Here is a 15,833-nt window from a genome sequence, read left to right on the forward strand (position 1 = left end):
CTCCAAGAATTCCTCTTTCATCCTCAGGTTATATATCCTTGTCTAGCTGTAGGGGAATAAACCATGTAGATAAAGCCTTGACAGGACTGTCAGTCAAGATCCGCCATCCTAAACAAGCCAAGGCTGTGGCATGGGAAATGAGAGAAACCAATAAATATACTTTTCACTGGGATCTGAATGTTGAGCAGAGAAATAAGAATATTAAAAGCAACTGGAATCAATTTCTCTTGGAAAGAACTACCATGGGACTTTGTCCTTTTGGTCCCGCTACTCCATTTCCTCAAATTGTCCTGATCCCTATCTTTGCTGAAACAGAGTTCTTTATTTTTTCTATTAATTCTAGGAGCGACCTCATAATTGAATTTTATTTTAGGTAATAAGCCAGCGTACATTTCTGTTGTTTATAGAAAAGTTTGTCTAATTAATGCCATATTAAACTTTATAATTGATCAAACACATGAAAATGAAAATGGCAAGTATATTTTCACGTATCACATTGTTCTAAAACAGAAATTACTGAAGATAGCCAATTTAAAGAATCTTGTGGGAAATTAGCTTTATATACATAGCTGCTGGGATTATAATTCAATACAAATTTTTTGATTTTTGATTTGATTTTGTCAGAACCTTACATAATTAAAATGGAAAATATTCTCAATCAAGCAATTCTACCTATATCAACCATTCTATGCAAACATTTGGACAAACTTTTGAAAGACATAAATACATTGATAAATGCTAACTTTGCAAATTTGCTAATAATTGAAAAGTACAGACAACCTCAATGTTTATCAATAATGGAACAGCTAACAAAACCATAGAATACTGTGCAGCTCTTAAAGATAATGAAACTTATCAATATCTGCTGAACTCAAACAATATCCATCATATGCTTTTGAGTTTAAAAAAAAAAAAAAGCAAGTTGCAGAACAATAAATGATCTATACTCCAAGTTAAATAGGGGCTCCTGGGTGGTTCAGTGGGTTAAAGCCTCTGCCTTTGGCTCAGGTCATGATCCCAGGATCCTGGGATTGAGCCCCACATTGGTCTCTCTGCTCAGTGGGGAACCTGCTTCCCTTTCTCTCTATGCCTGCCTCTCTGCCCACTTATGATCTCTGCCTATCAAATAAATAAACAAAATCTTTTTTTTTAAATCTACTTATTCAAACAACATACATATGCGTGTGTGTATATGAACACTCTGTATGCATGAGTACATTGTATGTAAATATGTCACATACACACATTAGGTTGTATGCTCTTGTAAGAAGTCCTGGGAGGATACACACAAACAATTTGCAGTGGTATCACATGAGGAGTGTTCGTGCTTGAAGGGAATCCTTTAACTTACTTTCTAAATGAGACTCATTGTAATGTGGATTTTCACAAGTACATATATTACTTTTTTTTCAGTGTATTAAAATCGAGTACTGGATATAAGATGCCTAAAATTGAAAGAGTGAAAAGAAGCATGTAGTACACTTTTAAAGTGGAGTGGGGAAAAAAATGAAAATGAAAACAAGGCTAAAATCAATATTATTACAGAATGTTTATATAAAGCTACATACATGCAATTATTAATTATTAACTAATCTTACTATGAATAATATTGAGAATAAGGAATATTAGTTGGGGACCTTTGTACTAAGCATATTTTTACATGCTTCATAGGTATCATCCCATTTAACTTCACAACTATCCGATGAGACAGGTATTACTTTTCTCATTTTACAGAAATGAGTCAAAGACACATGGGCTTATAATTAGCATATCAGTAGGCATTGCATTTAATTATGGAATACAGGCAAATCCTCAATTTATTTGAACACACCATTGCTTGAGCCTTTAGAATAAGACCTACTACTCTGAAATTTGGAGAATATTGAAGAACAAGAAAAAGAGCCATTCTGACTAAGCTTCTGTGTCAACACTAAGACTTTACTTCTGCATGGCTTTCTCTAGATCAGGACTTCTTGCCTGCGCCTCAAGGAGCCAGTAATCTGATCATGACCCTTTAGATTCTGGAGTCTGGAACTTGACAAAGACACTGTTCTGAACTAAATGCTTAGGATGATTCTGCCTTCGACAGCAAGGAGGCTCTCCAGATCACCGCTCAGCAGGTGCTGGCCAGCAGGTGGCAGTGAGCAGAGGAAAGAGAAGAAAGTGTTGCAGGAGTCTGTACTAATTCACTGTATTTTACTTACATGTATTTAACATTAGACACTAAGGTATACACTTTATTCTGAGCATTAAGAGAGTCCAATTTCAATATTTGATTTCTAGTTTCTGAGAATAACCCAGAAAACTTATTTTAATCACATTGATGTTTCATGCTGTTGTTTTCTCATTAATAAAGAAGATCAGATAAGCATTACAGAGCTTCCTTCCACTACAGCTGGTCTAATGCTTACTCAAGTTGATAGTGAGAAAACAGGTCAGTGGAAGACACTGTTAGTTAACGAGACCAAAGTAATGATGACTGAATTCAGCATATACTTGTGTTGTAAAACGTACACAGTGTGCTGCCGGAAAAAATAAACTTCTGTTGCCATGTCTTACCTATTAATAAAGTGTCTTGTAAGAAAGTGGTGGTGACTAGATTTCGTAAGCAGTAAATGAAAACATCATGTCATGATTTCTATTCTTTGTTAACTAGCTTTTTCCTCTATAGTAGATCCTCTTTCTATATTTAAAAAGGAGAAGAAGAGACAGTGATTCTTCAAACAGATGGTTTGGATGTTTAGGTACCCAGCCAGTGTGTTTGTGTCATTAGTAGTAGTAGTAATAGTAGTAGTAGTAGAGCAGTACTTCACAAAACTTAGAAGGGGCAAAAAAATCTGCTTGAAACAGACTATTTCAGATGATAAAAATAGCATCTGTACTGGTTACTCTTATATAGTAGATATTCAATGTTTTTATGTGTACTAATCTGGCTGCTGTATTCAAATAGCATTATTTCTAGGTACACAGGCTGCTTCTTTTGTAATTACTATTAAATGAGTCAATGGCAATGATATTATCCTTGGACTTACCCTGGCATTGGTCCATTTCCAGAAAGGCTGTAAACCTGACGAGGATTTAGTAGATACTGGAATTTTCTATAAATTCTATAAAGATGAAAATATGGGGGGAAAAAAGGACTTTAGTCTCCAATTTTTAAATAAATAGCACCTCTTAATGTTATAATTATATACATGGTTGTAACTAAATATATTTGATAAATTTTACATTAATAATATGAGAAGTATAACAGCTCAATAAGAAAAAGAGATTTAGTAGCCAATTAAGGGCAATAAAGCTTATAAATTAGAAATAGTGATACTTGCATTCTAAATACGGATATGTATTTAGAATATTATTTATCCTGTTTTTGAATTTTGTTTAGCTAATTAGATTTCAAATACATTTTTTAAGAGTATTGGAATAAAATTACTTACCTACCTTCCTCTAATTGATCCTTGTGAAGTTTACAGGTTTGGGGTCAATCTAATCAAACTGAAATCTATCCCACATATAAAATAGGACTGTGCATGTTGTATGTATGCGTGTAACCAAAGAATGTGACCCCATCTGCTTAATTGTTACACATAAACCACCATCTGATCAGTCAGCTCACACAACTGCTAAACTGTTTCGATGGACACATATTAAATAATTCATTTTTTTCCAGAAGAAATCAAACATTGCCCAACAAATGCAACACAATTGTTTCTAAATAAATACACATTCCATATTGGTATTCTTAGATAAAATATTAAAAATGAAGGAATATATTTAGTTTTTATTATATAAATGTAAAAATATTACCATGGATTTTGCAAACATATTCAGACTATCTTTACTGATAGGAACTGTCCAAATTCACTATGTAGTATCTGTTTCTACCACCCCACTCCCAAATCTAAAATAACCTTACATTCTAGTTCTTGATTGATTATATGAACCAGTGTCTCAAGAAAGATACTAGGAGTCATTCTCAGTACTTCTCAGTACTTCTTTTTCCCCAGCATCTGAACCTGACTGGAGTACAGTCCTGCACCTTCTAACAGTAATGTCTATTAAACTTGGCAATTCTATCTCATTGCCTTTGCTCAGGCATTCCAGTTCTCTCACCAGCTCTGTATAGCCTATACCCATCTTGTCCTCTTACACAGGGCTGTTTAAATACAGCCATGATATTTCTGTGATGAAAGGTTCCTAGGGCCAAGTTATTTACAACAAAAAATATTTTATTATATTTAACATAGGTTAAGTCTTCTCTTTCTCTTCCTTTGCCTTAAATTTTAACTTTAGTGATTATCTCTTCATTCCCTAAAAAAGACAACACGCTTTCACAAATCTCTTTCCTTCACCTGGAAATCTACACATAATCTACTTATATCAACTCAAAAGCTACTTCCTGTCCAAAGACTTCTCAGTCTTCAGATACCCTCCCTTCCTCTGAACTTCCACAGCACCTTCATTTTAAACATTTCTAGTTCAGCATTCATCTTATGATATTATGGTGTATCTGTTTGGGCCTGCCTCGCTGCATGGCTGTATTTTAGGTCTTTTATCCCCAGTTCCTAGTAGTCTGGATTCACTCAGGTGTTGCTGTTTGAATGAATGAATGCTATGTGAACATTTTCACACCTTTTGACAGCTACAGGGAAACTGTGTGACTATATAATTTTGTAAACTTTTGCTACTTATTTAACATATCAAAGTCAAGAAATCCAGTATTTTTAAAGGAAATCCTGAATGAAATATCATTGTTTGTGAAAGATGACTCTTATTCAATTCATCAGGAAAATTCATATTTGCATTCATAACAGGTTTCCTTTACATGCTTACATATTTACATTACCTGTGACTTTGATTGGTCCCTGTTCGTGTATGAAGAACCAAGCACAAGTGGGGATACATATAAGAGCACTCAAATGTCATCCCTTCACCCCACTTAATTTGCTAATGACTTCAGTGTATCTGTGTATTTTTTCCTTGATGGGAGAAGGGGAAGTCAGATATTCAGTTAAGGGTCATCCTGCATGATCCATGTTCTAATTTGAGGGGAACGTTTTCCTTTGAAAATATGCCTTTCTTTCTTTCTTTCTTTCTTTCTTTCTTTCTTTCTTTTAATACTTCATTTGTTTCTCATTTTTCAAAATGAATTTAATCCTAACTCTATGTAAAGACTTTACTTTTTTGCCAAATGTCCATAATACATAAAGATGTCAGACTATATATAGTAAAGGAGAAAATCATTTTAGCATTATTATTTAATTACTATTTTGTATCTCCAAAAATGAGGCAACTGTTCTCTTTAGTAAAACAATGTAAATATTTTATCATGTCACTAGCTATTTAAAATAATTTCTATTATGTTTAGTGAAGTAAAAAAAGAATATACGACTCTATGTTAATAAAGGAAAAAATTTCAGCAGAAATAATATTTTGTTGATTGGAAATTGAACAGCACTCTTCATTTCATTGAAATAAAGCTGAAAGTTAGATGATTGGAAGGGAAATTATAAAATTTCACTAATCATGAAAACATGTCAACTTTCAACTTCATTATTTGATGAACCAGAATGGAAATTTCTATTTTATTATCATAGTGTTTACATGGATGCTTTTATTTGATTGCCCGTTTTGGGGCTGAGATTAGTAAAGACTTCTAGAAATTATTAAAGCAAGTGCAACTTCATTTTTATGACACCCCTTTTAAGAAAGCATGTAGGATTTACACTTCGATGTGGTAATTTTCAGATTTTTATTAAATATTATGATTTAACCATTAACTTATTACAAAAACAAAAATTTTGTGTTGTCTGCCAATATATCGGGACCTTAATAATGCAGCTCATTATAATTCAGATTAAATATATTGTGCTCCTCCAGGATATATGGCATCATGTACTCCGAAAACACACATGCAGAAAATCATTATAATGTAATTTGTCTAGAAGCTGGACATAAATTCTGTTCCTCACTAGTGAATGATGATTTACGTGAAGTCGTCTTGTTGACCATTTAGAGAACCAATTTGCATTCAACAGTATTTACGGAGCCATATTGTACGCAATGCTCTTTGTTAGGGACTGGGGCGACACAGTAGAGATAATTCAGATACCCGATACATGATAATAAAAATAACTATAAAGGCCATTATTATATTAATATTTAAACTGTAAAAATAAGGAGAAATCATATCAATATAGTACATAAGGATGCCAGAATTATTTATTTGACATTAAAATTGTTAACCATAGGGAATAATGTTTTAAAATGTTTTTACACTAATTTTATCTTTTTATATACACATGACACAGAAAATAAACCCGATTTCTAAAAACATACCGTTCTCCTTGCTTTCCACCACTTTTGGGGTTCACAAAAACTAAAAGCGGGTGAGTACCAGGAACAGGGGTAATCTAAACGAAAAGTTGGATAAATGGACAATTATTCACATTATCTATGAATTCATGAAATACAAATTAACAATTTTAATTTTTAATTCATGAAATATAAATTAACAATTTTAAGAATATGTCTCTTAAGTTCTGTAATATGGACGGATAGACAGATCTACTTAGTAACTCAATTAAACCCCGTGTTTTGACTAAATATATATTAACAAGCATACTCACTCCACAAAGAGAGGGAGGGTCTAGTTAGGTATAGGGCAGAGAGGAAGGCAGCTATGAAGAGGAAATGGTGTTTGAATAGCCATGAGAAGAAAACAAAAGGCACAATTTGTGGGATGGTGAGTAAAGCAGACAGAATATAGTGGAGGAAGAAAGATTAGAAGAAAGGGACCAGATGATAGAGAGCCCTGATTTGACAGACACCTACAATAGAGTTTTGCGCTATGTGTGGAATCCATCTATCGAATCACTTGTCCATTAGAATCTCAGTAAGATGGCTTGAAGTCTCTTTCAGCCTAACTGTCTGCCTCTACACAATGTTTTCTCAGTGCTGTCTTTCCCTGTTTGGGGAGGAGAGGGCCAGTTAATTAGGTCTGTTTGCTAAACAGGAATCCATAAGTTGACAGTGCTCCTACTCTATGCCGTTCACTGCTTTCATCACTACTGGTTTCTTGGTTGAACAAAAAAAGCGCCTGTTTTAGTGCAGCTTATATTCTAATGCAGAAATAGATAATAAACAAACAAATATACAGTCAATAGGGAAACACACCAGGAAATAAAGCAAATCAAATAAAATGATAGCTATTATTGGTGTGTGGGGAGGTAAAGTTGTTTTCAATAGGGTGGTAAAGAAGAGCTCTTGCACTTTACCTGAATTTAATGTTAATAGGTAGACTTAAATACAAGTGGTCCTCTTTAATCTACCACTACATAAATCCCATCTAAATACAGTTTGACAAAAAAAATACTTAGTAACAAAACATGCAACTGCTGGAGCCCTCTTAACATTAAGTTGAATAGTTCTAGATCAGTTTACTTTTTGAAAGTAGATTCAAGGTATCCTTTACTGCTATGAATTTCCCTTTTAGAAAGTATTCTTAAATATGTAATGAGATAAAAACACCCACTGAAACATATGATTGGGGTGCCTGAGTGGCTCAAATGGTTAAGGGTCTGCATTCAGTTAAGGTCATGATTTCAGGGTCCTGGGATTGAGCCCCACACCGGGCTCCTGGTCAGCGGGGTGTCTGCTTCTCCCTCTCCGCGCCATTACCCCTGCTTATGCTCTGTCTCTCTCTCTCAAATGAATAAAATCTTTAAAAAAAATTAAAAAGTAAATATAATAAACATATGATGTCCTTTCTTCCTGTTTGTTTGAACAACATAAGTTAAAATATTCTTCTAATACATTTTCCTCCAATCTTAGGTGAAATGTAATTTTTCTGATGAGTATATAGGCACTGGGGAAATATTAAAATCTTCACATTAGTTATAATATACTAAAATATCCTTATTTTTTTCTATTCTGACTCTACTTCTTCCCCTTTTTAATCGATTGTATCTGCTTCTATTTTACTTTCCTCTGTAAAGAGGACAAAGGTTCCTTGTTCCTGGTTTGACTCTAATTCAGTTAGGAGGTAGACAGATGAGCTGGGTTTGTAGTAACTTCACAATTCTGTCCTGAACCCAATGTGCTCAATCAATTAATACATAGAAAGTGCCAACTAGGTTAAGCTACTGACTTGCAATGTTGCCCTTTCCCCCTCATTAAAAGGTAAAATAAGAAACACTAAAACACAACTTTATCTAAAGACTTGCATTCAATTTATTTTTCAACCAATTATAAAATCAGATAGAACTCCTAAAGTTTTGCACATGCAAAAAAAGGAATGCTAACACATGGGGATTTTAGCTGCCTTTTTGCACTTAATTTGAATTGTTACTCCTTATTTTTAAATAAAGGTGAGAATCTCAAGATAAATAAACGTTTTTGAGCAAAACATTAAATCTGAACCTAAACACTCAACATTCAGCTTACCATTCTATTAAAATAAATTAGATTATATTAAATTCACACTGAGTCTGATATTTATAATTTATTTGAAAATATGTTTTAGAGTACCTTTCAGAAATACAGGTTTATTGGAATATTTAAAGGCATCATAACTATTTATTAATAAAGGACAGTATAAAGCTATAGGAACAATTGCATTCTACACATTATTACTAGCGAGTATATATTCTAGTGGAATATATAGAAGACTATAGAAGATTCCAAAATCCAGAAATGAGGATGTCATTTTTAGAGGTGGGTAAATGGATAAACAGTTCAAATGCATTAGGAAAATGGAAAATAATTTAGATAAAGAGTGAATTTAGAAGAATGATGATGCTCTACCAGTGACAAAAGTCAAATGTTCCAAATGGAAATTCAGGAAAAATCAAAATTATCTGGCAATCTTTTCCCCATCTAACTTCTTATCACAAATTAAGCTTACAAAATAAGACTACATAAAAACAAAATACTAAAAACCTCAGGTATCTATTTGTAGTTTCCAGGCTCTGTGGAATAGAGTCCCTTTGATAATGATGTTAGATAAAACTCCTGACCTAATACATTCTACATTAAAGGGATGATATGTGATTTAACATCAGCACCACTGAGACTGGTGTTAAGGGATCATTTAATGTTGTTACACTAGAAATGTCAAGGTTTTAGGCAATTCTGGCATGTTTTTCAATGCCCATTCAAAAAGCTTTAAAATTCAGCTAAACCTTGTTGCAATTAAAAAAAAAAAAAGCCAACCCATGGGGCACCTGGGGACTCCGTTGGTTAAGCTTCTGCCTTCGGCTCAAGTCATGATCTCAGAGTCCTGGGATTGAGACCCACATGGGCCATCTACCTCCATGCTCAGTAGGGAGCCCGTGCTCAGTAGGGAGCCTACTTATCCTCCTCCCTCTGCCCTTTCCTCTGCTCCTGCTCTCTTGCCTCTCTCTTGAAATAAATAAAATCAAGAAAGGAAAGAGAAAAGGAAGGAAGGAAAGAAGGAGTGAGAGGGAGGAAGGGAGCGAGGAAGGAAGGGAAGAAGAAAGGGAGGGAGGAAGGAAAAGAAAAAGAAAACCAATCCAGCAGAGGAATTTGGAGTCCAGAAGACCAAAGAGAATTTTTTAATTCTGCAGCATCAAACCTGCAGTATTTCATAGTCATTTTCAAGTCTGACAAGTTAAAAATAAACAACTACGTTGCGCTCTAATACTCCTGAAGTAAGGAGAGAGATCTTACTGCCAAAGACTGCTACTATCACAACTATCATATATTCCTCATCATCCTTAGTAAAAGAATCCAGGGCAAAGGGTAATTCTGAAACACTGGCAGCTCCCATCACACCTGTATCTTGGAAACTGTTGCTGCTGTTTGCAGAATTTATATATGTATTTTTTTCAAAGAGTTTAAGAAGGTGTGACTTTTGGTGTCTTGCCATGTAAGAATGCAAATAAGAAGTCTAAGTAGAAAAAAATGTGTCTCTATTTTGTCTATAATTGAAAGTTGCTATAGATTGAATTGTGTTTCCCCAAATTTTATGTTGAAATCCTACTTTCCCTGCCCCACCCTGTGGTGGTATTTGGAGACAGGGCCTTTGGGAAGCAAGGCAGGTTAGATAAAGTCTGGAGAGTGGGAGCTTCACGATGGGATTAGTACCCTTGTAAAAGAAAGAGCTACTCCCGCATCTGCGCACACAAAAAGTCATGTGAGCAGGCAAAGACATGACTGCCACCTATAAGCCAAGAGAAAAAGACTCAGAATAAAATTTAACTGTCACCTTGATCCTGAGCTTTCCAGCCTTGAGAACTGTGGTAAGTAAATGTCTGTTTTTTAAACCACCCATCTATGATACTTTATTATAGCAGCCCAATTTGACTAATACAGAAATGTTTTATGGAAACTCAAGACATGCTCTTTACAAAGAGGGAGAGCTTCCAGTCACCTTCCTCAGGATGCCAGGATGAAATATGATACTATAAGGACGAGCAGCCATCTTTGAGAATGAGGTGACCTTGAAGATACTACAGATGGAGGATAGGAAAGACAGTACCAGGCCTGATAAAAATGTGGAACCGGGGTATTAGCCCTGTTTCTGGAGATCCTACTTCTGGACTTCATTTAAACAACAGAAAAATTTACATATATCTTATCTAAACCACTGTTATGTTTGTTTTTGTTTTTATTTCCCTGTTACATGTTGCAGATCTTAATTATAACTGGTATGAAAGACAAGATCCATGAGGGTACAGAACTGAATATAAGTGGAACCAGGCATAGAAATCTTATACTTTCTCAAACTTGTAAATATTTCTAGACCCTGAGTGCAGAACAGAAACCTGGTATCAAAATCTCTTTAGATACTTTATATTTTTCATTTTATCTTACATTATGTTTTTGTCCTTACTGAGTAGAGGCATAATCATTTTCAGGTAATTCTTTTGTAATTTAAAGAGTCTGAGATAAGGAAGAAAATACATAGGTATTACTAGATGTGATATTTCAATTACTTAATTCAATCTATTTGCTTCCAGATTTTATTTTCCAAAGAGGTTAAAATCAGGTAAAAACTAACTTACAGAATTCAGAATTTAGTCTAGTAGAGCTAATTTGTATTGTAATGTAAATCATTTGTACTGAAAATAAAGAGGTTAAAAAAATACAGTTTTCTAACTTTCTGAAACTTGGTATATTTGATTCTGATGAATAAAGTTATATGGAAATACCTTAAATTTTTTTATATTTTGAAGTGATATTTTTATTTTTATACTTTAAAAACAATTTCAAATCTACAGAAAAGTTCAAAGGACTGTTCAAATAAGATTATTTTTCCTGAAGCATTTGAGACTAAGTTGCCAAAATGATACTTTATCACTCTTGTTTACTTTAAGATAGCCTATACACAAGAACATTCCCTTGTGTATAGGCTATCTCTAGCAATCAGGAAATTTACATGATTCTGTACCAGCTGCTTGTGTTATAAAAGCCATTATTGGGACAATTGGTAAAACCTGAATGGAATCCGGGAATTAAAGAGCACTAATACATCAATCTTATATTCAAGTTTACTAATTCTCTTTGAACTATATATAATATAGTCTTTAATAAGAATTTTCAATTTTTACTGAATACAAAATTTTGAAATAACTTGTAAAATTCAGTCATTTTGAACAGATTACTGCTATTCTAAAATATTATACACTTTTAGCTACAGATTTTGGTGGAATGGGAGGGAATACTAAAACATATATATACAAAGAAATTCTGACAGCCTAAATCTATTTGTTCTTGGAAGTAAATATTTATATAGCACCTGAAATAATCTTAAGCGGAACAATATATAAGACAGATGAAAGGTAAGTTGCTCTATTTGAAGCATGAAAGAACCCTGAACCTACTCTCAGCCTTTCTCTATGTCAGTCAATGGCAAATCTATCATTTCAGGTGAATGAGCCAAACATCTTAAGAGATGTCCCTAATTCCCTGATTTCTAATAAACCGTACATCCAATCTATCAGCATATCCTACTGACCCTCTTCAAAATCCATGGATTATCTATCTCTTCACCTTCCCTGCTGGAGGTAAAGAGATAGATATATACTGGATATGCCCCATCTATACTGGATATGCCTCCAACCTATAAACCCTCAATTACTGGTGGCTTTCTCCAAACTTGACTCTTTGTTCCCTAACGACCTAATGTCAACAAGGGTAAGCGTTTCAACATTTAAGTTAGGATCATGTTATATCATGTTATATCTTGCCATCTCTTTCAGATGGAAAGCCAGAGTTCTTTTGCAGACCCTGAAGGCTCTGTAGCATCTAGCTCCTATTCCTTCTCTAAAGTACTCTTCACCAGTTTCCATATTGCTCAGCCTGCTCCAACCATGTGGTTGGTCTTGTTGATCCTAGAACTTGCCAGGCATGCACTTGTCTTAGGGCTGTCCATCCCGTAGATACCCATAGACCAAAGGCCTCACCTAAGTCTTGACTCAAACATCACATTTTAATGAGGCCCAATCTGGCCATGTTACTTAAAATTAGAGACAATGCTAACTCTGTCCTGACACTTACTACTGAGCTCCCTTTTTTCCATATTATTTATAATCTAGCACATTATAAGCTGGGAACAGGGACTCAGTTTACAGGTTATTGTATTGAAGTGTAGAATAACAATTCCGGACTCAGGGACTTAAATGACAATGACGAGCTAATTATGGAAAAGCCAACAGGCTTGAGGATCCTAATGTACACATATATACATGCACACACACATCAGTCAAATAAAGGGAACTAACTGAATACACACACTATATAGTTGTATATAGTACACATGGATATATACATACACACACATATGTTTGTTTACAATCTGCAGTTGTGTAGGGGATGGTACTGACTCAGTTAAATATAAAGGTTCCCCATTTTTTCTGGTGTTAAGAGCATTACAAACTAGACTTTTTGGTTCTCCAGCGACCCTTTTATTTGGACACTCTTCTCAGAGAATAATCAAGGACAAGGCAACTTCAGTTTAATACAGTTTACACAGTGGTTCTGTTTCACTTGTTTGTTCACATGTGAATAGTTATCTGCATTTTTACATCTTGTACATGTTAGAAATTGTAGTTTCAATTACATTTGATCATATGTATTAAGTGTAAACCTATGGTGTGAGCAGTGACAAAGACAGAGTGCCTAACCACCTCTATTTGAAGTCCCCTAGGACCTGGGTTAATTAATGAGACTCATCCTAAGGTTATACATGATCTATTACTTCCTCTAATTAGAAATAATAATCCTGATCATTATGCTGGTTAGCTGGAAAGAAGTAAGATGAATGTGCTTAACTATGATTAATAGTCTTCTTTAAGCAGTGTAGATCTCTTCTGTCACAGACTTATATGCAAACCAGGCTGCAACTCCATGCTTTTTCATGATATACATTTTTTAAAGCTCACAGAAAAATTAATTTTCTGGCACATCTTTTTACCTTTCCTGATAAAGAACAGCGATTTTATAATTTTAAAGTTGATCACCACAACAAAACTTACTTATTTTTCTACCCTGCATTAGTTATCCAATAACTGATGCTTTTACTTTTTTATGTTTTCCTCAAAATTGCGTGAACACATATGTGTATCATAGTTTAGTCCATTCTGCTGAGGTGAAATCGATTGTTGCACATGATTATAAACATGTTAAAATTCAAAAAATTAACCAACAGTTAAAATTCAAAAAAATTATAATAATAATAATCATGGTATTTATTTAATGCTGTTTTATAAGGGCTGATGTCTACCCATCAGCCCTTATAAAGTCGTTGCTTACCAACAACTTTACCAGATAAATTCATATGCAAAAGAAAGTTATGAAGTTATTATCTGGTTTGAGAGATGCAATACATTCACAGAGAAAGGCAGGTGGTCAGAACAAGGGGTCAGGAAGTAGCATTTATATACCTCTGAACTTTTTAACCAAGGAGACTGGGTATTATAAGAGTAAGACGCATATACTCTGAGCAAAGTGGACCTTATTAAACTTTGGCTTTACAAACTGATTAACTGTGAGGCCCTGGGAATAACTTTGCCTTTGAACATTTTGTAAGTGGTGATAATAATGATGACATTTATCTTATGTTTCTTGAATTAAGAATATTTATCTCATGTGTTTACTGAGAGGATAAGTTTACTTAATAGGCATAAAATACTATCATGGTATCTAGCAATACTGTTTAACAAATTGCACATGTTTCCCCTTCATGTTGAGAAATGTCTAGCCATGTGTGAAATGCACTTGAATTTTAAAATTAATTTTCCTTTCTGATATCTTCACCACTGGAACTCAAAATGACTAAAGATTTAACTAATCAATATTTGCAACTGAAGTACTAAATTTATAAAAAAACTTTTTCACTAAAAATTTTACAGGACCACTTACATTTTTTTGCACACCCCCCCCCTTTTTTTTTTTGGCTCTCAAAGTGGATAGACTTCATATCTGAGTCTCTCAGTGAGATTGGTAAACATACAGAGATGACTACCAAAAGCTATAAATCCTAATTTATCCTTTTGATGAATAATTTCTAAACTTTCTAACCAATGTAATAATTTCATCATTTTTTATATTTGAATTTAATAATTATTAAAAAGATTCTATTCACCATGTGTTTTATTAGATCAGAAAAAATCAGTAATCTGGTTATCAATATTTAAGCAATTATTATTAACTTTTTAATGAGATAGTCAAAATAATGAGGAAACATGCATTTAGGCAACGACTGTGTGCTCTGAACTCTGCTTCCAAATTAAGGCATATAAAACACATAATCCATCATATCATAGATAAAATAATAAACAAAAATCAAAAATATAAGGTTATGTATATTAAAGAGAGGTATGTGACAAAATATAGTTTTGTTTGGTAAGTGGTTGGTAAATTTTCCTAGAGGACATGAAACTTGAAGCATATTGAGGAAGAAAGGAAATGAAGATTAGAAGAGAGAAATGTATAGGTAAAAAAGCAAAAAACAAAAATGAACTCACAATTTCATTGATGCAGCCAAGTTCATGGATTGTTTTTATGTTGGAGTGAGGAAGAGAGGCAAATAAATACAATACATACAATCTATAGAATGTCTTAAAATGCAGACTGAAAGAAATCTTACTCCTAATATCCGAGATCGTAGGGGTATTAAAGGTTTTTAAAGTACTAAAAACATTATTTTGGGCTACCTGTGTTTAGTTAGACTAGAAATATATACGGGCTTTCAACTATGATTTTAAACTTTAGAAGATATGGATAAATCAATAAATCCTTTATTTCATTGTTTACATAGGAACAAAAGTATCCACACACTTGAAATTCATTTTATTTTTCCCTCGACACTTTTGCCACCAAAATGACTCTTCCAAATATACAAACAATATATATGAAGTAAACTTGTAAATAAATAATATGTATGCATATAAAAATGTGTGTATTTAGTGATATTTGCAAAATCTTCAGATTGACCAAAGATCTCTTACAAACTTGAGTTCAAGTGCAGATAACATCAGAAGTGATTGATATAACTGGAATGTCACTCTGTCAATCAAATATAAAACTGACATCCTGATAAATTAATAAAGATCCTTCCAAAGTCCTCTGCTAAGCTAATCTGCACATTAAATAAATGTGTTGCTAGATGGACATATGTGTGTAAGAGTATAGCAATTACCAGTGTGAAAGCTACTCAAATTTGGATTTAAAAAGTCATACCTGTAGGCCTTGCCCATCCACCGTCACAGAGTTGGCTCTTTGCATTTTGTTCTTATCTGTCACTTTGTTTGATTGCTGGGAACCGCCTTTTTCCTTCTTCACTGTTGCTTGTCTTTCCTAGAAGGAGG

General features: G+C 33.8%; 1 protein-coding gene across 5 annotated transcripts in view; it reads right to left on the reverse strand.

The window, feature by feature from the left end:
* DGKB (diacylglycerol kinase beta) overlaps positions 1–15,833 on the reverse strand; it is a 697,837-nt gene that overhangs the window by 428,679 nt on the left and 253,325 nt on the right. For all 5 annotated transcript variants that reach the window (XM_013051698.2, XM_004743409.3, XM_004743408.3 and 2 more), the window contains 3 exons: positions 15,706–15,822; positions 6,340–6,413; positions 3,033–3,107 (listed from right to left, as the gene is read on the reverse strand). In XM_013051698.2, the coding sequence (XP_012907152.1) occupies positions 3,033–3,107; positions 6,340–6,413; positions 15,706–15,822 (266 nt within the window). The remainder of the gene's footprint in view (positions 1–3,032; positions 3,108–6,339; positions 6,414–15,705; positions 15,823–15,833) is intronic.

The sequence above is a fragment of the Mustela putorius genome, unplaced genomic scaffold (genome assembly GCF_011764305.1).
Source record: "Mustela putorius furo isolate JIRA1106 unplaced genomic scaffold, ASM1176430v1.1 tig00003845_pilon_pilon_pilon, whole genome shotgun sequence".
In the NCBI taxonomy this organism is placed as follows: Eukaryota; Metazoa; Chordata; class Mammalia; order Carnivora; family Mustelidae; genus Mustela; species Mustela putorius.